Here is a 25,049-nt window from a genome sequence, read left to right as displayed (position 1 = left end):
TGTGACTTGATAGTGTTCCTATTAAATGCTGCCCAAGGAAAAAAAAATATAACATGAAAGACTCTTTGAGATGAGGTCAGAGAAGATCTATGTTGCCTTCATACTAATGGAGCTGGGTAGGGACTGGAGTCATCCACAAGCTGCTCTGGTGAAATGGGAATTGCACCAGCAAAATGAAGATGAATAAAGGTTTTAACTCTGTTTCATTTCTCAATATCTGAAGTAACAATGAACAATGCAAGATTTCCCACGCTGAAGACTGGAGTTACTTAAAAATGTAATATGCATGAAAGCAAATTTTAAGTGGTGCAGACACAGCAACACACTGGACACCAGACAGACTGCAGAGGACTGTGACTGGAGAACCCACCTTTGACAGATCTTATCCAAATGGCTTAGAAATAAAGGGGTGGTTGTAAACCTCAGTGTTTTGCCAAGTTTTAAAAAAAGAGATGTATGATCATACTGTGATTTGAAGGTAGGATCATACAGCAGGCAAGGCATCTGCAGCTTCACTGCACTGATGTTCTTCACTCCTTGGCCTGAAGATGGTGTAGTGCTGCACCATGGCCACATTTTTGGTGGAAACGGCACTACCCTGGTGAATGAATGTCACAGAAACCTTGGCTTGTAAGGCACTCAGCATCCCCTGCGACCAAAGGCATGAGAAGATGACTCACTTATGACCATTCAAAGCAGCATGGTGCAGGGGAGTGTATCCAGTACTGTCCACGCAGTTCACATTTGGCCCTCTCCAGATGCTGCAAGACACAAAACGGACAGGGAACACTTAGGCATACACCAAACAGACAGAGGGTGGGGAGAAACTTCAGCAGAGCTCTCACACCAAGCTGGTTATCTGGAAGCAAACCCGTGGCTGGGCAGCTGTGGTTAAGAGCAGTGACACAGAGCACAGGCTGCACAGCACACGGCGAGCGGAGGGGTTAGTGTCACAGAGCACACAGGGATCCGCTACTCGATGCTTTATCAGACCATCCTGGTTTTACATCCCAGCTCCCAGGTTCTCCTGCTACTAGACAGCTTTCAGCCCTACATGTGCTTGCCAAAAAGCATCTTCAGAGGAGGCTGTATCCACTAAAGTTAACCACAAAAGGCAGTAAACCATCAACCCACCGCTCATTCCCACCCCTTTGAGGATTTTGATGGGTCTGGGAAACCCTCTTCCCTTCATGGCAAGAGTCACTGGGGGTGCAAGTCAAAGCCTGTGGGACACAGAGTCTGCTCTTGGTCACCAGTGTGATCCCACATTGATTTCATACTGCCCAGAAATCATTTGCAGCTGACAGCTGCTGGCAGTCTATAGAAAGGGTAGGTGGTCTCAGAGCTCTTCTGAGAAGACTGTTAACTTCCCTCCTTTGTTCAGAAGTCAAACACCAAGGATTGCAGGATTAACCCTCTAGAAGACTGATCTTTCCTCTAACCCCTGCAAAGTGTCCTATTCAAAACCAGGGAGAAACACATGTAAGAAGCTGGCACTGCTCCTGAGCATCTGCTAAAGGAGTTTGGTTTCCCCTCCACTCCTCACCAGTGTTGCCACCCTCTCCCAGAAAGGGCACACAAACACAAATCAATGTTTTTACATACAAATTGAAACCATTCCCCTTTCCTGAAGACAGCCCTGATACAACCCATCACTCTCTGTATGTTGGCCTCTTTTGAACTTCACACTTTCAAGAATTATACAGCATTTCTAAGCTTAGACAGTCACCCTTTTCCTAATACAGCACATTTTCCTGCTTTGTTTACTTTAACTAAGGGTAGAACTTAACAGCACCCTCTAATTACCAATTTAATTGGTTTAAAATAAAGTCAACTGTTGCTTTTTATGAAGTAGGCCCTTCCTGATCATTTCATTTCCTCCCCAGCATGTAATGGTTACAACTCATTGTATGATAGAGGCAACCCGAGCAGTAACTAGGTTTTCTAAAATAAATCATTACTAGAGGGCTTCTAGCCAGAAAAAACTCAGTATATAAAACCAGCAGGAAAGGCACCAAACGAACAGGAATCTCACGTAGAGCAAGTAGAAATTCATCAGGAAACTCAGCAGCATGCTCACTCTCAAGCACGTTTCAGGTGGGATTCAGGAGTCTGCTCTGAAATGGAAAGTTTCTTCTCTCCAAGCGACTCCTGATCCAGCACAGCATGATAAAAGGTTCTGACTCCTGAGAAAGACACAAGCTCCACTAGAGAAGAGGCAGCTAAGGGGACACTTTGGTCAAGAGGACAGGAAGGTAAGCCACAAAATCCAGTTTGTAAAGGATGAGAGGCTTATCCAGAGCATTCCCACATACCACCCCCACGCTCTGGAAGCAAAGAGCAAACCAGTACATGCACACAAGACCATCCCAGTGCTCCTAACATGGATTGCAGGATGATGACTTGAACAACATCCAGAAGATACATGAGACATCTGATCAGATTGAGTCCAGGAGGTGTCCTGCCCCATCCAGCTGCAGCAGCCCTGAAATACAAAGGGGGCCTGAGTAATTCTCAGGCTCTGCTTTAGTTTTGGCAGTGGGCTCGTGCAGTGTGGTTGCCCAAATAATTTATTGCTGGCTTTAAAGTGGCAATTAATGGTTAAAACTAGTGCCAGAAAGACTTGTGCATAGTCTGGAGCAGTTATAACTACTGTGCCTGCACATCCCTTGCACAGGCTGATCTACCTGACCCAAGACAGAGGGTGCAGTGGTGTTTTCATATTAACTAAAGCGCAAAAAGCCTCAGTGTGTTCACACTGGTATCACATCCTGCTGGTTTTCCTTGTTTCAGCTGAAGTTATGAAGTGAGGCCAACCAAGGTCACTGGTGTGATGGTCATAAACCCAGTGACTTGGTCAAAGTGATCTACCCAATCAGCAGCAGGACTGGAGCCTGGGATATCCATCCCCAGCAGAGCACATTCTCCCTGGGAAAAACACTTCCATAAACATCCTCAACATTTTTCCAGTTAATGCTTTAGAGTAAAATGTAAAGTTAACTCAAGAGACTTGGAGGAGGAAAAAATTTGGGAGTCCAGGATGGAGTGGGTTCCCCAGTGAGCACTGGGTACTGCAGAAACCAACTGCTAGGATTTGAAGATATTTAAAAATAACTTTTAAATAAAAGCCACCAAACTGCTGTGTCCTTTCCTCCCCCTTGCCCTTTTAGTCCTGCAAATAAAGAAAGCTTTTATGAAAGAAAGGTCAAATCACTCAGAACTTCAGACTGAAAGGACCCAAGATGAGAACTATTTATATTTAGATGGAAGGCTGAAGTGAAGTACATCACTCTCTTCCCTCCTCTTCCTCTCCTGCTCTGCTAGAAAGGTTCTAAGAGAAACCAAATCTTTCACCCCATTTTTATTTATGCAATGCATAGCATTAAAGTGACAGACTAAGATAAGATCCCAAACTTCTCATGTTAGATCTAAACACAGGAAAAGAACTCCACTATGGTCTGCTGAAACTAGGAGCTGGAAAAACACCAGCATAGGAAGGTTACTTCTGAAGGACACAGATTCCTCCAGAGCAGCATTTGCAGTGCCTGGTGTATCTGATGGGAACAACATCTCAGGTAAAAGCCATAGGAGCTGGGGCAGAACTACTGGAAACAATGCCCAGGCTCTAACCTGAAATATCAGTAAAACCCCCTCAGGTCACTTAGAGCAAAAGATGAGTACCTGAAGGGGCTCCAGGAAAGCTGGGAAGGGGCTTTTCACTAGACAGGGCAGTGATAGGACAAGGGGTAATGGTTTTAAACTGAAAGAGGGGAGATCAAGAGAAGAAAGATCAGGAAGAAATTCTTCACTATGAAGGCAGGAAGGCACTGGAACAGGTTGCCCGGGGAGGTTGTGGCTGCCCCATCCGTGGAGGTGTTCAAGGGCAGGTTGGATGAGGCTTGTGCAGCCTGGGTTGGTGGGAGGTGTCCCTGCTCATGCAGGGGGTTGGAACCTGATGATCTTGAAGGTCCCTTCCAACCTTAACCATCCCATGTTTCTGAAGTGAGGAGTCTGTCAGGTCTTTTCACGCCAGAGGAAATTTAAAGAGGTTTAAGTCAACCAAACAGCTCAATAAGATTTGGAGATGTCAGTTCTGTGGGCACAAGGAGCCCTGTTCATCCAGCCCCCCTCTGGGAACTGGTATCAGACAAACTAAGCCCAGTGTGAGCAAAATTCACAACATAAGAACAATAAAAACAATAAGAATCAAGCAAGTGGGTTTTATGGAGACACAAATGTCACCACAGGGAAACCTGGAGTTGGCAGCAGCTGGGCAGGCTCCATCCCTTTCAGAGGGGTTTTCCCTTCAAGTCACTAACTCCCATTGTGCTCAGACACAGATGCTCAACATCAAGGCATCTCCACCCAGGATATATTCTGTCCAATGGCTTGCAGATGAAAAATGAAATGAGAAAGAGATGAGCACTTGTTTAGGTGCTGTGAGATCATGCTGTGATAAAGCCTGAATGATTTCATCTGAACAGCACCTAATTCCAGACCTGTTGCTGTGATTTTACAAGGCAGAGGGAAAGTAATTCAAAACAGGGCAGCATAAAAGGTGCCTTCAGCTAAAATAGACAGAACAAGATGCAAGAAATCCTAATGCCAGACCACTGCAATGCTCTTCAAGTCTTGCAAGCCAGGGTGGAGATGAGGACTTTGGAAACCACGGAGGCTTTACTCCTCACTGTGCTATACACCCTTGGGAAAACCTTTCCTTCCAGACCTCAGTTTTCCCATCTATATAATGGAAAACAAGTACAAAGCCAAGTGCTATCTCTCTGTACAGGGTGATTTTGGACTGTTTCTGATTAAACAGAGAAACAGAACCCAGCACAGGAAGGAGAATGCTGTAAATACAAGGCTCCAATAAAGCTCAGAGAAAGTCTGGAGCCAATTCAACAATCATTGCTGTTTGCTTTCTTTTCACCCCTAAAAACCCTTTACACCAAAGAGGGGGTTTGCTTTTATATTAACACACAATGTTATGAAAGTAAACTTCTCAAATGATTTCCTAGATCCTTTTTCCTCCACTGGGGTAGTATTCTGACAACATTTCTGATTAATCCATTTAGGGCAATTAAGACTGAATGGTAAAGACACAAGAAAAGCTCTGAAAACTGCAAAATCTGCTCAGTTTAAACTAATTCTTTAGCTCAGTTTTCTCCAGCTCCATGATTCAGCAAGTGCTGTAGCCTTTCAAATCAAGCTTCCTGTTTGTAAAAATTGCTGAATAAAGCACATTGCTTTAGGTCATGATAAAACCCAATAGTTCCTTTAAACAACACCATATTTGTCCTCTTGCTTTTCCATTTATTTCTCTCTGGCTGTAGTAACTTGACTCACAAAATCGTTTGGGGCAGTGGGCTAGAGCAAAGGCCAAGGCACCCAAAGAACAACTCGGTGTTTCCAAGTCAAATGTTGAGGCTTCAGAGCTGGTTCATACCCCCACTTACATGGATTACAGAAGCACCTGGAGACTTCAGAGACCTGCACTCTTCTTACACACGCAGGTCAGGCAGCAGAGGCCACTGCTACCTGGTGCATTTGCCTATGCAACACTAAAGACAAAAGGAACAATATTAATACTATCACTGCTTTACATACAAGATACCAGTGCACACCAGCAGCTTGGCTCAAGGTCACAAAGTTTAAAGTAGCTGAGCACTGATCCCAGATGTTTGGAGACTTAGTTCAATGCCTCAGAGATGGAAGGGTCACAAGGGCAATTAAGGCTGGAGGCTGATTAACTCCAAGTCTATTGCCCGGAGGACACCCCAGGCAAGTCAATACACACATCTCGACTATTAAAATCAGTACAACTCCCAGATCCTTGCACTGCTAATACAACCCTCTTTAGGTATTTCCTGCTTATAGATTGGTAATGCAAACAACTCCAAAGCTTCATGCAAGAGTTTGGATTTAGAATGTGCACTGGAAGGTTCCTGTCGCTGAGAAAGGCAGCACTGTGTCCGTCACACCAGCTGGATGGGGCAGGGCTCCAGGACGCTGCCACCCTTCTTCTCACGTGCCTCCCCCACCAGAAAACAACAGCCTGTCCAAAAATAAACTTCTGATACAAAGCTGAGGGAGATTAAAGCAGAGTATTCCTGGGACAGGGGAGAATATGGCTAGATCCCAAGGAATGTTTTCTCGGCCCCTCTTGGCAGGCGTCAGGAAAGAGCACGGAGAGCAGCAGATTCCAGCTCTTGGAGAAGCTGCAAAGGGAGCCAAAGTGGTGATCTGTGTCTTCTGCACACAACTTCTTTGTCCAGATTCTTCTTTGCTATCAAGCTAGCAGTCAATTGGGATGGTTGCTCCCACCCAAAGCTTCTTGGCTGCCTTCTTCCTTGACCCTAACTACTTCTTCCATACCATCGTCCTCTTACACCTTCCACGTCCCTCTTTTCTCTCCGTTCAGCAGATGCCTTCCAATCTCCACTGTCCCCCCAATAACAACCCAAGAACACAGGATCTCTGCATCTGCCTGGTCTGTTCTGCTCGGGCCTGAGGTCTCTGTACAGCACCTAGCTCAAGAGGAGCTGCATTCTGACTGCTGCTTTCAGCTCAGTCTTCACCACCTGACAAAACACACACTTTCTGCCTTTGTTAGTATTCTGCACAAACTGCAGCAGAGTTAGCTCTAAAAGCACAACACTTAAGAGGCTGGCATTGTCCTTTTGCAGCTGCAGCACCCTATCAGTAACAAAAACTAATTCAGACATACTTCAGAAAATGTGGGTGGCCATTTAATGTAAAGGATAATTACAGAATGCTTTGCAGAAAACTCTGGCATTTTAAATGCACCCAGAAGTCTCACTTCACATTCCAGTCCTACACAGGAAGCACATGCTGTATTAAAGTTCTCCCACTGTCATTACTGCCTCCATTTTTCTTCTGGAAAAAAAATATATAAACCAGTAATTTACATTTAGCACTTCCAACATGATGATGTTGCCAAACATTTTACAAACAAAGAGTCATTACCTTCTACCTGATGTAGGAGAACTCTGCTAAAGGCCAAGGGTGCACAACTGGAGATGGGGGTTTTGTTGGATTTGAGTTTGGTTGTCAGGATTTGTTTGGGGTTTTTTGCAAAAATTCAGAACAAAATGATCTCTTGCCTGACAAAGCTGAAATGCAACTTCATATTCTTAAATGAAAGGGAAGAAGCTGAATGATCTGAGCTAACACTGCACATGGTTCCCAAGTGCCTCCAGACCTGGGAAAAACACATGCAAGAAGTGTCAAGCAGGGATGCTACCCATGGATCATCCAGCCCACAAGGCCTCAGGAGAGCTGAAGATCAACCAGCTCTTCACACTGAAAGAACCAGAGAAGTCAGAGCAGAGGGTATTCCCAAAGCTGTCAGAAGTGGGGAGGAATCCTTCAGGCTGCAAAGCAAGAGGTTACATTGATGGATCTTGACGGTAAAAGGGATCGGAAAAGGATTACAGAGCTGGAATGATGATGGGTAAATTAAAGAGCAGATCTGTCAGCCCTGGGACCACAGACACTGTGGGCAGACAGCTCAGAGGGAGCCACACTGATAATCTTAAACTGGTTATGAGATGTTACCATCCACCCTTCTGCCTGTTGGAACTCACCAGCTCCTCACCATTGTGCTTTAAAATAACAAATCTAAAACAAGATAAAAAGAGGGACTGCTGACCCCCCCCCAAAGAACTGACACACACTGGGGAGTACAGCACTGTCCAGCTGCTAGTGCCAGCACAAATTTACATGCTGCTTTTAATACCTCTCTCTTCCAGAAAGCACCTCTGATAGGTGAAAAATCACCACTGAAATGCTATTAGTTCTGGGCTGCAAAGCAGCAATTTGCCTGGCAGTTAACACACAGGAGCAGGAAAGCAACACCTATAAGGAAAGAACAATGGGATCATAAACATCTGTGCAAAGCATCCAGTTTTCAAACATGAAAAGAACCAAACTGCCAGAGCAGACAAATTGATTCTCCTGGGATTTGAACACACCATTCCAGGAAATCTGGATACTTGAGACATGATGCATAGGTTAAGGGAAAAGTGAAGGGGCAGATGCATTAAACGTGCAGCCACTTAAGAGACTATTGAACCCAGACACAGAAGATTGGGAAGCATCATTCCTGAAGGGACAAAGCATGCAAATTCCAGGCTGCTTCCACAAGGAAAGCAGCATCTGCAGGAAGGACACTGGTAAGGTGGGGGTGACTGGCTTCTCTGCACACCAGAAGCCTCAGTCTTGCAGCTCTGGCATTAATGCTGTGTCAGCCCATGCAAAGCGGGACTAAACAGCAGAGGGAACAAAACTATCTCAGAGGTTCACAGGGCAGCCACACAAGATCTTACTGTCTGTTTTTCCACACTGCTGGAACATACCTTCTTTCCTTACAGAAATGTAGGCTTACACCAGACAGAGCTGAGCCAGGCAGTCAATCTATCAAGGAACGACAATTGTGTTTCCAATTAGAGCAAACAGGTGAAGACATGCAGAGTGTACATTGCAAAGGAGGACTCTGTGCCTGCTTGGAGGTGCTTTCCCCACTTTAATTACAGGCAGCTCTTTCCAGAAAATTCCTTTCAAGCACATGGAAAGGAATCCAGTTTCCTGACACACACTGGGGAGTACAGCACTGTCCAGCTGCTAGTGCCAGCACAAATTTACATGCTGCTTTTAATACCTCTCTCTTCCAGAAAGCACCTCTGATAGGTGAAAAATCACCACTGAAATGCTATTAGTTCTGGGCTGCAAAGCAGCAATTTGCCTGGCAGTTAACACACAGGAGCAGGAAAGCAACACCTATAAGGAAAGAACAATGGGATCATAAACATCTGTGCAAAGCATCCAGTTTTCAAACATGAAAAGAACCAAACTGCCAGAGCAGACAAATTGATTCTCCTGGGATTTGAACACACCATTCCAGGAAATCTGGATACTTGAGACATGATGCATAGGTTAAGGGAAAAGTGAAGGGGCAGATGCATTAAACGTGCAGCCACTTAAGAGACTATTGAACCCAGACACAGAAGATTGGGAAGCATCATTCCTGAAGGGACAAAGCATGCAAATTCCAGGCTGCTTCCACAAGGAAAGCAGCATCTGCAGGAAGGACACTGGTAAGGTGGGGGTGACTGGCTTCTCTGCACACCAGAAGCCTCAGTCTTGCAGCTCTGGCATTAATGCTGTGTCAGCCCATGCAAAGCGGGACTAAACAGCAGAGGGAACAAAACTATCTCAGAGGTTCACAGGGCAGCCACACAAGATCTTACTGTCTGTTTTTCCACACTGCTGGAACATACCTTCTTTCCTTACAGAAATGTAGGCTTACACCAGACAGAGCTGAGCCAGGCAGTCAATCTATCAAGGAACGACAATTGTGTTTCCAATTAGAGCAAACAGGTGAAGACATGCAGAGTGTACATTGCAAAGGAGGACTCTGTGCCTGCTTGGAGGTGCTTTCCCCACTTTAATTACAGGCAGCTCTTTCCAGAAAATTCCTTTCAAGCACATGGAAAGGAATCCAGTTTCCTTTTCCCAGTGCATGCATTTCCTTGCACAAATACCTAACAAATCTTGAACACGAAACATGGTGGCAGCCTGCTGAAAATAGAGAAAATCTCCTTGAACAGGTAGTGTCCTCACCTAAAAGCCACTTCCAGATTTATGGACATGTTCATAGGCAGAACTTGTTTATTTTGCAGCTGCACTTGTGTACCAAGTGAGTTTTACAGGAGTAACAAGTGTCCTCAACAGCTGTATCCACAAAACTCCCTTTAATTCCCACATAGGGGTCTGTTTGCAGACAACCAACAGCTCACCATGGCAAGGGTGCAAGTATCAACTCCCACTTCCCTGGGGACTTTGTTTCAACAGATTCTAGATCAAGTTTAGATCAGGATCTCAGTGAAGAAATACTCAACAGCATCAGCAAACCTTAATTACACATCTGCAATTTTTAATAGAAACCATCACACCAGAACTTCCTGGCACCCAAGTTTTGAAGAGGGGCAGTTAAGTGAGAGTATGAGACTACAAGTTCATCATCACATCAAGCAGGAAAATCCATGGATATTTACACAAATCAGAGAGGAAAGCAAACCTCCCATCTCAACTAGTTCTCTGGTAGGAAAAAGAGTGTGGCTGGAAGAAGAAACCCCAGCACAGCTCTGCTATGTTACAGTAACAGAAAAACTGGGGGTGAGTTTTTACTAGAGTGACTTTTTGATCTCCTCCATGCATCTGGATTGCTTTCCCTTCAAAATTTTGGCCAACAGAAGGAGGTTTGGCCCATGAGAAAAACAGAACTTCCTCTAGAGCCAAGCTGTCCCACCACCCAGCACATTCCAGCCATGGGATGCAAAGCTGAAGTTCCTCCAAGAGAGGAGAATCCATGTGCTTGGAAGGGGTGATGCTGGGAATGTGCCTTTGACAAACACAGCAGAGGAGAAAAACCACGTGCACAGGGGGTATCACTGAGTCCTGGAGCAGCCAGCATGGACATTCAGCTCCAAACACACACAGCAGCATCCATCTGCACTGAGGCTATTGGGGGATTTTGGCCACCATCCCACTTGGTTCCTTTCCCCTCGCTCTCCAGGGACTCCTTCACTCACCACACAAGCAGGAAGGAGGTTCTGCTGCTATTTAATTGGTATCTGCACCTCCCCCAAACCACTACACACATCCTACACATCAACTTGCTAATAACATCCAGTCACTTGGAGGAGAGGCTTAAAAGCATTTTTTCTAAAACTCTCCTGGGCTTTTTTTTTTAATCCAAAGTGAAACAGGTTATTCCAGCAAACAAGTGACTCTTCAATGCCCACCATTCCACTGAAATCCTGCATATTTCCAGCCCTGGGTGACATCTAACCCACTGCAAAAAGAATCCAAAGACATTAATTTCAATGCACCAGGAGGAGTAAGGCACATGCTTTCTCACCTGTGGGAATTCCAGGACTTCCAAATTACTTTCTCCTAGGTTTAACAGGCTGATATGTAGACAACACACTGAACCACTCAAAGAGTGAAACAGCAGCTTACCGGGTTGTCTGGCATCACATTTAAGGCTCAGGTTTCTCCCCATCCTTCCCTGCAGCAGAGTATTTTGCATATTACTTAGAGTGCTAAACTGAGACCAAATCTACAGGACAGATTAAAAGACTCAATCCTACTGCACTAAATGAAATACTTGTCGAAGGGATGTGTTAATACCTGCAGTGAAGAGAGGGCTGCTGGTAAGCACAACTGAAAAAGGCAGCTACTGGGGGACACTGATACCATGTGAAGTCTGAGCAACAGACCTTTGGCCATCTCACCTCAGGTGCACCTTCCTTTTCCAGCATCAGGACCAAGAAGCTTCAAGCCACTCTGACCTAAAAGCCCCAGGGCTTGTTCTTTAGCACTTGCCAGTTATTTGGCAATGCCAACCCTGCATCTGCACTGCACAGAAGTTACAGCTAAACATTAAGAGGATGGAGCCCAACACCTTCTCTGTACCTCACTAGATAAACTAGAGGCAAAGACAGCTTAACAAGGTAAATTTTCCTCAAAGTCACAGGATCATGAGCACAAACACGTGATGCCAGAAAAGATGGAGAAAAGCAGGGACCTTAGTAAGGGCAGGACATGTGAAAATGACCCAAATGACATTGCACAACACCACAACCCAGTTCGAGAGCTACCAGAGCTCAGGCTCCATGATCAGGTATCCAGCAGCAAAGGCAGAGCTGCTTACAATAGATCTGGGTGAAAATGCTCTGATTTCTGGCTTACACAGTGGCAGTCAGAGACTGCACAGTACAAGGCCCCAAGGCTCCCAGCCCTCAAGCACTTCAACTTTGCCAGCTCGTTTTCAGTGTGAAGCAATAGTTATGAACAAAGACAGCAGACAGCTCCAGCCTCATTGCCCAACACCCACCCACAGCCCAGCCAAGGTTAACAGCATGCTGTGACAAAGTCACCACTGCAACCAGTGGAGCAACACCATGCAGCAACTGAGCCTCTCATCAGCCAAACTGTTCCTTCCTTTGATGAACAGAGCAGAACCACTCATGACTGAGATGCAGCGACTGGCTGAGGAAGCAGAAGGAAACCTGCACGAGTTTCCAAACTGACATCAACCCTGTGAAGGATCAGCTGAACAACTGCGAAAGGCAGCAGGTAAGCACATCTAGCTCTCTCAGAACCAGTCTACCTACTCCCAGTCATTTCCAGGAGGAGGTTTTTTCAGATTGGCATGAGAACCACAACAACCAGATGTTTAACCTCTGGGCTTGCAGGCTCACACTAGAAAGGAACAAGATAGAGTTGGCATCACTAATAGAAAAGCATCCATCCAAGCTAAAATTCCCCACTAGGAAGAGGACAGCCCTGCTCTTATAGATGGCTCCTGGCAGTGAAAATGCATGTCTTTAAACTTAATGTATGGTGGGGGTGACAGTGGGTTCTGTCACCTCCTTATTATGCAATGGGGGGCAGAAATGACGGGTCACCCGTGCGTGGTACAGCAAAGAATCCCTCTGAGCAGGAGACACAATAAATAGCTGCAGGAGAGGGGAAAAAAAAATACAACAAACCAGGTCTGCTTTGAGTGCATATGCTGCCCTTTATTCTTAAAAGCATTACAGACACTGGCTCTGCAATCTGCTCCCATTAAAGGAGCATTTCCAGCTGATTACATGCAATGGAGCAGAGTTCACATACAACATGGGCTCCTCACGCTGGTGCTGACTGCACGGGCCAGATCTGAACAAAGCTCTTCTGAAAGAAGTGCAAATAATTTCAGTCATCAAGACAGGGAAAGCTGAGCACCTCTCCTATCAAAGACAGGCTGAGAGAGTTGGGGTGTTCAGCCTGGAGAAGAAAAGGTTTCAGGGAGACCTTAGAGCAGCTTCCAGTGCCTGAAGGGGCTCCAGGAAAGCTGGGGAGGGGCTTGGGACAAGGGCAGGGAGGGAGAGGACAAGGGGATTAAAACTGGAAGAGGGGAGATTTAGATTGGGTATTAGGAGGAAATTCTTCATTGTGAGGGTGGTGAGACACTGGAACAGGATACCCTGGGAAGCTGTGACTGCCCCATCCCTGGCAGTGTTGAAGGGCAGGTTGGATGGGGCTTGGAGCAACCTGGTCTGGTGGGAGGTGTCCCTGCCCATGCAGGGGGTTGGAACTGGATGATCTTGAAGGTCCCTTCCAACCCAAACCATTCCATGATTCTTTCAAGGGAGAGTGGCCAGGAGCTCTGGTTCCTGATGTAGCCAGTGTGGGGAACATGCCCTCTCCTTGCACAGTCCAAGGGCAGCATGTTGTGAAGGGGAAGAGAAGGGTAAATGGGAGAGGACAGAAACTGGACAACATTTGCAAAATGCTTATAAACCTCTTCACAAGATTTATTAAATATCAATTTTGCAGTGCATTCTTCTCTTTTGCATCTGGCTAGATGGGGTCTTGAAGAATATGAGCAATAGGAAGCAAAACATTTCTGCAGAAATTCAATAAACTCAGCAGCCTTATGAATGTCATATAAAACAGCCTGGAGCTGAGACAATATCACAAATATTGCAGATTGCAAACTGGAACTAGCAGCCCTGCTAAGGTAAGCATTCCTCCCTCTTCATTTGAAGCTAATCTCTACTGTTTCCACAGTGCTGGAGAAGGTGCAACTAAGTGGAAGAAAATGCAGTATTAAAAGTGGAAAGAAATAAAGTCAGATGCAGAGAAAATTAGCAGGACACATCTCAATGGTTCAGGCCCCCACTTTCTGCTGGAGTATAATTCTTTAGAAAGGGGCAAGACATCCCATTTGCTCTCCCTCCATCCACCACTCACAGAGAATTGGAAGCAACCACAAATTCCTCATCAAAATTACCAAGCAGCTCATGCTGCAGTGCTGAGCTGGCTACAGCTGGCAACCTCACACTGTTTTCCCTCCCCCTTTTTCTTTTGTGAGATGATTTAACAAGCTACAGAATCCCAAGAGACGTGACAATCAACCAACAGAAACCATCCTCTCCTGGACTGTGCACATCCACCTGCACCCTTTCCTTCAGACAGACATTACAAAAGGTCTGAGTTTGGAGTAAAAATGTTGCCAAAAGGAACTTGAGCATTTCACTCCCACTGCCTGTCATTCCCCCTGTAGAGGGGGAATTGATGCACCAATTAAGTGTTCTGGGATGGCAGAAAATGTGCCTCCCTCTGCTAGCTGTCTACTCTGCATGACAGCTACCTGTTCAATGTCAGATGAAATCAACAGGATCAGAACAAGTCACAGTTACTATTTTTTGTCCAGCACCCAGCCAATTTGCCTCTCGGTGGGAATATGGGATTTCCAGCAGGGAACGTTGCACCTAGAAGCATACATGAAAGGTGACACTTCATTTAAACATGGACACTCTCCTCCTGGTTAAGTCGTAGATATGTTCTACACCAAAAAAAATTCAACACACCTCCCTGTTTTCTCCCATCTCTCGGTGCCACAAGACCTGCTCTCTCCCTGCTCTAGCCAAGCTCAGATGCTGCATTTGGCCACTGTGTCCTCCAGCCCAGGCAAAGTCACCTCTGCTCCATACCTTGTCACTATGAACACCAGTCTGCTCCCTTCCACAGCAAACTCATTCTGCTTTTCAGACTGGTTGCTGCCTAGAACTGATGCCCAAAACACTGAACAACAGCACTCGTGTCTGACCTGGAGTCGATGAGAAATGGGTAATCAGGCCAAGTAAGGCAGAACCAGTGAAACAAAGATTCAGAGACTGAATTACCCCTTCCCTACAGCAATTAAAAAGCAAATGAAATTATTTTGTACCAATAACTGCATCTAGAGTGCACTTTTGCCTTAGGGAGTCAAGGAAAAAAAAAAAAAGAGACAAGAGCTCACATAACATCCTATTTCCCTTGTGACACTGCCAAGATCAGTGACATGAGGGCTTTGAACTGCTGGCACTGCAGTGCTTAATTGTTCAGACAGATGGGGAGAGGGCCCAGCACACGTGGGGACAGAGCCCCATGCCTCTGGTACTGAAACCCAAATGCAATGGGGTGGGAGAAGAGGCCCCCGAGGAAGGGAACATGGGACTGGAGAATTAAAAGCTATGACAAAGCTTCAACTTAAGCATTTGGAGCAGGCTTTGCCCTTCAACACAACCCAGAGCAGCAGTCAAGCCGTTTCACCCACAAAGCTCAATTTAATCATGTCTCAAATCCCAGTGCTCCAGCTTCAGCACAAGTCCCTGAAGGCTAAAGAAAGACACGGCCGAGCAAGAACTGAACTGGCAATAATGCAGGACACAAACAAGGCAACTACATACCACTGCACTGACTCCAGATGAAATTCCTTCTTGATGAGCTTTTTAATTAGATGCCCAAAGAGCAAGTAACAGGGAAATGAGAGAGCAAAGACAGAACAGGAAATAAGGAGAGCAGAAAAGTGACCCCGTGGGTGGGAGGAGTAAAGACAGAGTGGTCACATTCAGAGAGGACTGTGATAAGGTCCTGCTCATTCTTGCTATGCCCCAAGCAACCATACAAAGTTTAAGATATGACAACAGTTCTTCAGAAAGCTTAAGAAAATAGGATGGGAATTAAAAAGGACATCCTTTTGCTCCTGAAGCATCTGTGAAGTGCAACCTGTTAAAAAGCCAGCACAAGAGTGAAAAGCCCAGGCAATAAATTATTTCTGAACCTTGAGATACCTCCTATGAAGTTGTTGTTACTTGTCTACACTATCTGTACAACAGAGATAAAGCTACAGCTGAAAAATAGGAGTGTTTAAGTCAACCAGCCAAATAGTATGTATTAAATGCTAATGTCCTGACCCTGGTAACTGCTTGTGAGGAGCTGTGGGAAGGGCCAGGAGGGCAGGTACTGCTCCTCAGAGAGCCCATCGAGACATCCACAGACATCTGAATTAATAATGGAACAGGCAGCAAAGAGAGCTCTTCCCCACATATTTCACTGTGTACATTCCAGCTCTGTTTTTATCCACCTGCCAGATTCAATTGGGCCCAAGATGACAAGTCGGCCTCAAATAGCTTTTTTCCTCACCAGTAAAAAACACATTTTCTTTGGGAAACAGATACAACATAAGATGTTTCAAAAATCCTAAAAAATATTTCTACCCACATCTGAAAACAGTTCTGGGCTTTTTCTCTGTTAAATACAGTTCTCCCAGCCAGGAGCTGCTTTTAGTGACAAGAGCCTTTCCCAGCCTAACATTTTTAATGCACAAGAATGAATGTATATATGCAAGTCAGATGACTAAATTATAAACTTATGCAGGGATAAAAAACTCCATTACCTCAAACAGTTTCAGGGTTCTTGCAACTCTATCCCAGCAAATAATTATATCTCAGCTGTAACAACTTAGGCACATCTAACTACCAGGATCCTAAGGCATTTCAGATGGCTTCAAAAGCTCACCCACCACTGCCTGTGACAGCTTCTGAGATGGGAAGAACAACCTCTCCTTCCTCAGAGAGCAGCTCTGCAGACCATTAAATTGTACTCAACTTTCCTAAGGAATTTAGAAGAAAAAGCATAAATCAAGCATGAGCTGGAGAAAACCAACTTTAATTACCTCAATCTCTGATAACGTCAGAGACCGAAATCTCCAGTCCTGGGAAGCAGTTAAGGTCAATGTACAAGAAAAAAAGTAGCTTACTATACATTTAGGCACACAGAATTTAAATGCAACATTTAGCATTCAGAAGTTTACTTCAAGATTCCAATTTCTTGCGTGTTAACTGCACCTGAAGAGCAAACATTCCCCCCATTTGCACCTGAAACACAGGCTGCCAACACAGCAGCCTGGCACTTCTGGGCACAGGTAATCATTAAAGCCTAACAAGAACCTCAAGGATGAAACACCAGGCACAATGATGGTGGCAAAAGGAAGACCAAGGTAGATAGTGCTCCTTCCCCTCCAAGCCATCTGAAGTTGTACTTAGGATCCGCAGCACCATGGGGCTCTCCCTGCCAGGCTGGATAGGGAAGCAGGGTCAGGCTCCTGATGGCAGCTGCTGCACAGCCAAGCTGCTTCAAGAATCCCAGACAGGTTTGGGTTGGAAGGGACCTTTAAAGATCATCTAGATCCAACCCCTGCATGGGCAGGGACACCTCCCACCAGCCCAGGTTGCTCCAAGCCCCATCCAACCTGCCCTTCAACACCCCCAGGGATGGGGCTTCCCTGGGCAACCTGGGCCAGGCTCTCACCACCCTCACACCAAAGAATTTCCTCCTTATGTCAAACCTAAATCCTAAAACTCTTCCAGTTTTAATCCATTCCCCCTGGTCCTATGACTCCATGCCCCAGTTTCCAGCACTAACCTCAGCACAGGAACCCAACGCCATATTCAAATGACATCCTCCCAGCTGGATTACCAGAAAGACAGCAGTTTGCCTTTATTAGCCAATTCTCTTCTTTTTAGGTCTTTATTTTCAGCAAAAAGGAATGTCATGGACAGATCCAGTTGCACTCTTTTTGTGAAAGGAAATATTCCCAAAATGCCCAATCCAGCACTAACTATCCATATCCAAGTTCTGTGTTTTCAGATGTTCCTAACTCAACAGAGATGAGCCACAGGAGTTCAGACATACAGCTTCAGACTCCACCAGGCTGAAAAGAGGCCGTAGAGAGAGACCAGTGTCACAAGGGGAACACAAGTAATTTAAAATCATGCAAAGGTAACTATTAACAACATTCCAAGATAACCAGAAGTCATCCATGGGGGTTCACAGGATGAATCAAGGTCACTTAAACCTATCTTCTATGACAGCCAATGCTTTATCAGGCTTAACACTGTGCAGAGAGAACCGTGGCTTGAAAAAGAAAAAACACTGGCAAGAATCACTAGCAAAAAATCCCCAACTCCACAGGGACATACTTATTTCAGTCAAATGATGGGACTTCACAATCCTTGCAATGGAACAAAAACCAGAATGCAAAGCTTTGAAGTCCCTCCAGAGTCCAATGCTTTATCATAATCCTGTTCCTGCTTCCTAAAAAAAAAAAGTGCTGATTTTTGAAATGAAGAGCAGCGAGGAAGGGTCTGAGGAGCCCATCTGTATCTCTGCCCAGGCAGGCTTCAAACCTTCCCAAGCACTAGGCTTCTTTAATCGGATTACACTTTAAAACCAGGCAATTTACTCTGGGATGCCAAACTTGAAAGGATTTCTCATAGTGTCTTAATTAGGATGAGGCAAAAGTCATTTCACCTCATTTTCAACCCACTCCAGTATTAGATTGGAGAGACCACCTAGGACATCTTCAGGCTTGTCCAGCCCCAGTCTGAAGAACAGCAGGCATGAGGATTAGATATCAATCTAATGAGATAATGTATTTACATAATATTTATGGCACTCACTTTTAGACAAGGCTGTGTTCTTGTACGTGGCACTACAGACACTTCCTTGTAGCTGGAAAAAGCTTGAGGTTTATTTTAAAATGTAATTTCCCTTTAAAAGAAACCATGTGTTTAAATAACAAGGGAAGAGTGCTAATGCAATCTGGGTTTACTAAACCTAAGCAACACAAGCTCAAGCTCCAACTTTCCTTAAGCTAAATAACACAGACTGTCTTGGAGAGCCCTGGTAACGCCTTGTACACAAGCTCCTGTTGTAAGAGCAACTTCCCTCATTTCATTCACATCCTGCTAGTTGCAGAGGTATAGATTTTATTTGGAAACACTTAATAACCATGCAAGGTGGGATCTATCATCAAGCCAAGAACATACATAAACATGCTCTCAACACTTGGCATCTTAGGGCTTCCCAAATATACCATGGGAGTAAACCAGCCACCTGTGTGTGCTACAACTCTTGGTTTAGGCAAAAGCCAAGTAAAAACCTAAGCTAATCTACACACTGTATAGATAAATAGTTTTGAACTCCCAGCAGTCTGGACATTATGCAGGATTTTCTTCCTGGACACAAACATTTATGGAAAACTCAGCCCTGACACATGTTTTAGAGTGCCCAGCTGCACATCTAGCTTGAGTTAAAAAAAAATACAGCTCAGAAATTCATCTAGACTTCTCAGAGGCCACCTCCCAGTTCATACAACAAAGACTCCCTGATAAACCTTGAACATTTCCCAAGCAAGTCATGGTGATTCAGTGCAGGACAAAGTCATTTTCAATTCAGGTTTCCAAACATGCACTTGCCATGATAAACACCAGGTAGGGAATGGCATTAAAGTGCTGCCTGACCCTAAGCAGAACATTTCCCTGTCGTGAGAGGGTAGTAGGCAAGTTCAGGAAGCAGTCCCTTGGGAAACAGGATATAAATAGCTCTGGGGACCTCATTACAGGCACTCGAGGTTCTGCACAGAAAAGAGGGCACGTTCACACACTCCAACACCAACTCCTTTCCAAAGGCAGCCCACATCTTCCTGCCCTGTCCTTAATTAAGCATTTTACCCCTTCATCAGTCTATCAAAGATCTTTCTTTGCTGACAGCTACAGTCCCAGGTGGACTAACATTTCAAGTTCTGTTTTTCTCCCTTCTGCAGAAAGCAGCTGTATTAGCTTCTCCAGTCTGTTGCTATAGAAACAAATCAATTCTCAACAGTTTTATTTTTACCAGTTTATGTGAAATGGGATTTATCTCATTTCCATGACTAAGCTGTATTTCAGAGGGAGCTCTTTGGGACAGTGACAGTGCCATCTCAGCATTGGACAGGACCTCATACCCAGTGTCAATGACAAGAGGAAATAGCCATCACCCTTATTCAAAGGCACATTCTTCATTTCAAGAGGACACTTCACCTTGGAATGAGTGTCACTGAGGTGCAGCTGTATCCATGGAGCAGAGAAGAGCAGAGGAATGGATGGCACTGCCTGGTAGAGCATGGAAGTGCTGGGAAAGCTCAGCTGAGCACCCACAGGAAAGCTCCAGCACCCACCAGATGTCAAGGCAGAACAGTCAGTCTTAAGTCCCCACAAAGAGCTGCACAGGCAGTAAGCTCCTGATGAAAGGCAAAGGGCTCACAGGAGCTGAGGCATTACCACACATTATCTCCTATGCCCAGCAACACAGCCCCTCTGGGCACTCCAAGAGAAGCTCAGCCTCCAAGAACTGTCTTATCTTTGTCCAAATGCAGCTGGGAGGGGGCTCTCACTTGTGGTCTGGGATGAACGAGGGTGTAATCTGTATCCATCACCTCTATTCTGTATCACATCTTCCATTTAGGCTTTTAAATCACAGAATTGTTCAGATTGGAAAAGACCTGTAAGATCATCCAGTCCTGCTTGCTTTCCTTCAACCTCAGTTAAACAATGAATTATATTTTTAAAAAACCCACTGGATGAACACCGTGCCTTGGCTCAGCTGCTCCTAATCAAATACTGTTTAATATATTATCTTTAGAAAGTTCAGCTCTCTGCCAACCAGCTTTAATCAGCCAGAGTGAGGAGGACCCACATCACAATGCTGAGCAGCTCCACGTCCACATGCAGACAGGAATTACTGCACACAGGGAGCAGCAGCAGGACAACTGCTCCCCAGGGAAAAGAGCAGGGAAAGGGAGATCCTGCTCCTTCACACTTTCACCTTCAGGTTTCTGCCATTTCCCTCCTACTGGATCACGGAACTGTGCAGCTTTGTGAAACATAAGTTTCCTGTTAGATCAGCCAGCTGGAGTGATTCACCCTGGCACAGCCACACAACTCAAATGAATATGAGGGAAAGAAGATGGGGGAGGACAAGACCACTGCTCTCAGCAACAGACTGCTGGACAAGCTTAGGTGCAACCTTCACATTTTACTATTTAGTGCCAAAACCCATGTGTTCAACATTCAGGGTCCAGCTGAACTCTGTAGCTCCTGCTTTTGAAACATGAAGCACTCTGCACGTGCTCCAGTCTGCAGTGACATGGCTTCAGTTTTGGGACTGCAGACAAAAGCAGAGGGGAACAAGGCTGTGGAAACGTCAGGATCTCATTGCTCAAATATCCCCTATTTGTTTACATGCATAACTGTGGTTTTGGTCCTGAAATTCCTACACATAGCTCAACAGCAGGGTAGTAAGTTGGGGTATAGAGGTCAAAAAGGCAGCAGGGAAACTCACAAATGTCCACTTGCTCCACTCCAGTCTCACAAGCATCTACTCTGCCACCAAGGTAACCACAGAGAAATCCCCCTGCATGAACATGCCAAATGCAGCTACTCATCCCAGCAGCAATAAAGAGAGCCCTAAAGTCTCCAAGATGTCAGGTGCCTTGAAATTGACATTTTAACCAACCCAGCTCAAACTGCACCCACAGGCACCCTGAACACAAACCAACCTTCTCAGTCCACAGGCTTCTTATGGCTGTTTGGGACACTCCAGCCAGCTCTTGAGCCAGTCTGGTTTAGGACATGGAAAACAGGTACACTTCAGGTTATGGATGCATTTCACTGTTCCTCCCATGATGGGACACAAGTCTTACATGAGCCTTGTGAGTGTTAAGAGCTGCAAAATGATGTCCCTGGGAAGGAGTGTAACCTAGCAATTGGAAACCATCCTGGGAGCCTGGCCTCCTTGGCTCTGTTTCTGCCACCTGCAGGAGGATCCCTCTTCAGGGATCCTGCAACCATTTAAATCCTGGCATCTACCAGAAGGAGATAACTGGCTTGGTTCTGACATCCTCAGCACCATCTGACCTGTTCCTCACTTAACATCCTGCCCCTCCTACTGCTCCTCAAACCATGTCTTACATGGAGTAGCTGAATTCACCTGTATGAGCATATAGATATTTCCAAAACCTGTTTGGCACTTCAGAATACTCTGCTGAGAAACTCTCCAAGCAAAGCAAAAATTAAGCTAATGTGTTCTCACTCTCCATCTGACAAACACGTTGGTACTTCCAAGAGGGCAAATCCCAGGACACTGGAGGACTCATCACTAGGGTAAAGACTATTGGGAATAGCCAGAAGAATCCACCCCAGCCTGGACACCCATCCATGTCACAGAGTCAATATTAATCAGTCATGAGAAGTCTGAGGGACCATTAAGACACTCTTCCTCAGTTACCAGATTCCTACTCCATATACTACTCCATATACTGTGCTTGAAGCATTTAGGTCAAAGGCTGCATTACTTCAATCATTTCCCATCTGCTCCCAACCCCTTCCCCACTTAATCCAGCTCTTTCACACCCTCCAGAGCACTTCTGAACCCCCTCTTCCCCTTCCAACCATCCTTCTGCCAACCAAACCAGCACAGCATGGAAAGCTTGGCCCGCACACAGCATGTCTGGGAGGAAGCAGGACTGAACCCTCCCAAGGGAGTTTCACAGAAAGGGAAGCCACCTACACAACAATTTTCATGTGCAGTCCAAGCAAGCTCTGAGTGCTACATAAAAAACAAGTCCTCATCTACAGAGGACAACAGGCAGCACCCATGGCTTGGGTGAGCAAGGCAGGGCTAATGGGACTTGTCAGAGGTCCTGCAGTAAATTTATAGCATGAAAATCCTTCTCCTCCCCAGACACAACCCTCATCACAGACTTATGCTGACCAAAGCAAGCAAATAAAATGTTCCAAAGCAAGCAAATCAAATCTTCCAATGCTGAATTAGAAGATCACACAGATACAGACACCTCGGAGTCACTGCCAATAATTGCAGCCTTCCTGAATTATTTAAAAAGTGCTTAGAAAACGATTCACCAAAAAGATCTGGTGCACACCTAATGCCTGTGGCACTAATACTCTCAGCAATACCAGTGTTCAGGTATCTAATTAAAGAGAAATCTGTCCTGCTTTGCTGCTTGCATGGCAGGGTGTGGAATAGAAGACAGTTTAAAAGTGGGTGAGATATTTCCAATCACAGCACCAAGAAGAAAGACCCAGCAACTGATTGCTAACACAACCTTGTTTTATGAGAAAGCACCAGAAGCAATTTCCTCTTTATGGGGGAAGAGAAGGGAAGGGAAAGGGAAAGGAAGGGAAATTTTCTGTTTGCACCTTTACCCAGTCCTGGGAGCTTGGACCTTGGAGCTGAGCTGCTGAGATCAGCCCAACACCACAGGACTTGCCACTTAATCACAACTGGCCACAGGTGACAGAATAATATACCTGGGAATGGGCACACACAATGCAACACCTTCCCCCTTCTCTTTCCTCCCTCATCAGCTGCACCATCCATACCGGACCCCCTTTCCTGATGGGAATGCAGGAGGCAAAAGGGTGGTCTCAGACCACCAGGAGAACACACAGCACCAACAAACCATTTATTTAAATCCTTCAGCTGCACAAAACCAAATATGAAACCCCACTTCTCCATTCAAATGGAAATTTGACTTTTAACCACATTTGGATTGTTTGAAGCTACTTGAAGTGTTCAGCCATGAACCATGTCATTTCCTAGACCAAACAAAAAGCTCACCAGCAATAACTGCTGCACATGGACTAGAAGAACACTTGCTGTGGCTTCTGGGAAGCAACAACCAAACCCCTTCCCCCAACAGATGTATATAAAAAAGTCCTAATTCTCAGCAGAAGCTTCTCCTTGATACATGTACCCAAGATGCACACAAGCTGGGGCTCAACTGCAGCCTCAGTTTCCCCTCTCACCAACAAAGATCCAGTCTTTTCACATCCACAGATGAAAATAAAAAGCTTTTTTTCTGCAGATTTGGCTTTAATACAATTCATCCCTTACTGCTACTGGCAAAACCTCCTAAATGCAGCTTGATATTTCAGGCCACAGATTGTTTTGTTGCTTCCTGCCTTTAACTTTACAGTGGAGTGCCACAAAATAAAATCTATCAACATTTTGCAGCCTCTGTACAGAGGTGTCCCCTAAAAATCAAGAAACCTCATGAATTCACAAAGTGTTTGTGATTTCTGGACTTGCTTTTGCTTAGAAGCACCAAGCTGTCTTTGCATTAAGTTGGTATTATCTCTAGGTGTTCACTGATCTACAAGAAATGCTTTTGCCTGGTGCTGTATGAGATACATCTGGAAAAATGGAGCAGCCAAACTAGGATGAAAGAACAGAGATCTGCATCAGACTTCCAGGCCTGGCTGTCAGATTTTTAGGCCCCGACAGATCCCAAGAATCACATTATGGGAGCAGATCCCAGAGGCTGTGTGGATGGCAGCACAAAGCCAAGCCTCCCCCACAAACCTGGCAAGGCACCACCTCTTTGTAAGCCCCACCATCTGCTTTGGCAAAAGCCAGATACCCAGATCCCTCTCCGCTACTGCTTCTCACCCTCCCCAGATCCTTCTTATCACCTCAACCCACCACTTGTGTTCCCTCACCTTAGCTTTCCACTGGGGTTTATTTTCCTGCTTAATATTTTTAGTGTTAGAGAGTGGCACATCCACCCCCTAGGGGGAGAGACTCTAATTTTATCTTTGCACTTCCTTCTCATTTAGCTTATCACAGTCTATCACATCTTGCTTCCTGCTTACCTGCAGAAATTGGTGATTTCATTTGGAGTTTGTTCCTGTTTCACACCCAGGCTCAGCTCAGTGATCTAAGCAGGAAGTATGAAAGCCTCAGACTCTGACAAAGTTCACATTTAAATGTTTATAAACGTGGTGGGCAGTTAGGTTTATGTGATAAAACCACACATTCCACAAAATCCTCTGTCAAGGGAAACTTCTATGATTTTATGGATCAGCATCTGCTCTTTTTGTTAAAGAAAGGGCACAAAATGTGTCCCAGTTCAGCCCAGTCCCCTGGCTCAACCCCCAGGTGTGATGGTGAGAGCACAGGTCCCTGAACCCTGCCCACAAACATACCTTTCTTCCAGGAAATGCCTCTTTGGTACCTAATTCTAAACTCTGTTTTTGCGACACCTGAAACACTGCAGAACTGCTCAGAAAAAGCTGGGACCAGCACCTTGGAAGGTGACCTGGGCTTTGGGAACAGGCAGTCCAAACAGTGAGACCCAAAAAACTCCCAAAATAGGAGCTAAAGACCGTGCTGACATCAAAGAGACCTGAAATCAGATGAAGGGAGGAGGGAACTCTGCCAGCCCAGGCAACCGTTTATGACCCTGCTCTTCAGGGAGTGGAGGGCAGCTCAGCAGTTCCCTGTGTCATTAAATACACAAGCAGCTTCAG

At 45.4% G+C, this 25,049-nt stretch overlaps 1 protein-coding gene across 1 annotated transcript in view; it reads left to right on the top strand.

Annotated features, from left to right (window-relative positions):
- The first annotated feature begins 7,266 nt into the window (after positions 1-7,266).
- The window catches only part of TAF11 (TAF11 RNA polymerase II, TATA box binding protein (TBP)-associated factor, 28kDa), a 25,389-nt gene continuing 7,606 nt past the window's right edge, over positions 7,267-25,049 (top strand). The window contains exon 1 of the mRNA XM_010007124.1: positions 7,267-7,353. Coding sequence (XP_010005426.1) covers positions 7,267-7,353 — 87 coding nt within the window. The remainder of the gene's footprint in view (positions 7,354-25,049) is intronic.

The sequence above is a fragment of the Chaetura pelagica genome, unplaced genomic scaffold (assembly GCF_000747805.2).
Source record: "Chaetura pelagica isolate M959 unplaced genomic scaffold, ChaPel_1.0 scaffold757, whole genome shotgun sequence".
In the NCBI taxonomy this organism is placed as follows: domain Eukaryota; kingdom Metazoa; phylum Chordata; class Aves; order Apodiformes; family Apodidae; genus Chaetura; species Chaetura pelagica.
This window is presented reverse-complemented; position numbering and strand designations above follow the sequence as displayed.